The sequence below is a fragment of the Sinocyclocheilus anshuiensis genome, unplaced genomic scaffold, assembly GCF_001515605.1.
Source record: "Sinocyclocheilus anshuiensis isolate Anshui unplaced genomic scaffold, SAMN03320099.WGS_v1.1 scaffold1550, whole genome shotgun sequence".
NCBI classification, from domain to species: domain Eukaryota; kingdom Metazoa; phylum Chordata; class Actinopteri; order Cypriniformes; family Cyprinidae; genus Sinocyclocheilus; species Sinocyclocheilus anshuiensis.
Window position 1 is genome coordinate 1 of NW_015546121.1, and position 1,040 is coordinate 1,040.

The 1,040-nt window shown below is 44.1% G+C and overlaps 1 protein-coding gene across 1 annotated transcript in view; it reads left to right on the forward strand.

Moving 5' to 3' along the window:
* Window positions 1–86: 86 nt before the first annotated feature.
* The window catches only part of LOC107700956 (interferon alpha/beta receptor 1a-like), an 11,687-nt gene continuing 10,733 nt past the window's right edge, over window positions 87–1,040 (forward strand). Inside the window, exon 1 of the mRNA XM_016502836.1 lies at window positions 87–243. Coding sequence (XP_016358322.1) covers window positions 186–243 — 58 coding nt within the window. The 5' untranslated portion in view covers window positions 87–185. The remainder of the gene's footprint in view (window positions 244–1,040) is intronic.

A 1,040-nucleotide genomic window follows, 5' to 3' on the forward strand; every position in this document is an offset into this window, starting at 1 on the left:
GACCCGCCAATAAATCCACAGAAGAAGAAGAAGAAGAAGAAGAAGGCTGCATTTGAAGGCCGATTGCGTCACCTCGGTGCGACGAAGAAGAAGAAGAAGAAGAACACTCAGCTGAGCCATCGAACATGACTTCTGCATGACTGAAGCTGTGCCTCCTGTGTTGTGAGCAGCAGCGCAATGCGGAGATGAAGGCGCTTCGCTGCTTCTGCTTCTGTTCTCTGCTTCTGCTGAAAGTGTCCGCGGGTGAGTTCATCATGATCCGTCTGAGCTCCTCTGACACCGCCATGTGTGCCTCTGTACTGACAGCCTCGCACGCTTCTGTTTACATTGGAACTACTTTTAATCGTTGTTTGGGGTTTCATCTGTCCTTCTCATCTGTCACAGAAAGCTTTTACTCTTTCAGTAGGTTTAACTTCGCGACTATAAAACATGTTCTGTATCCACCCTTCTCCTAAAGATAGTGTGACCGTATTGTAGTTATCCAAACAGAGGTAGGCCTACAGTGGGGCAGGATGAAGTGTGGAGTAGCACAGAGACCATATCAGAACTCCGTGTCATTTCCATTCCTAAAATACATATGTTATAGTCACAGTTATACAGATTGATCATAAACACAGCTAAAAGGCTTCCTACCAGTGGCCGTCCTTCACAAAACTTCACATCTACCACAGTTTATGCACAATGTTTCAATACAAGCATTTCAGTCAAATGTAAGTTATGCAATATTTCAAACCTTTAACCCACGGCAGAAAATCAACCTGCCGCAACAGTTAAAATCAGCCCGATTCCGTGCATAAAATGTGGATTTGGCAAGCCTGCAATAGTGACTGATTTCCTTCATTCTAGCAGTGGCGGGCAGTTACTAGTCACTTAGTTACTGTAATAATATTACTCCTTGCAGTAACTAGCAGTGTAACTAATTACTAATAAGATTCCAGTAATAATATTACAGTTACCGTCCATAAAACAGCTTAGTTACTAGGGGTGCTCCGATCGATCGGCTGCCGATCACTATCGGCCGATAATCACGTTGGGATGAT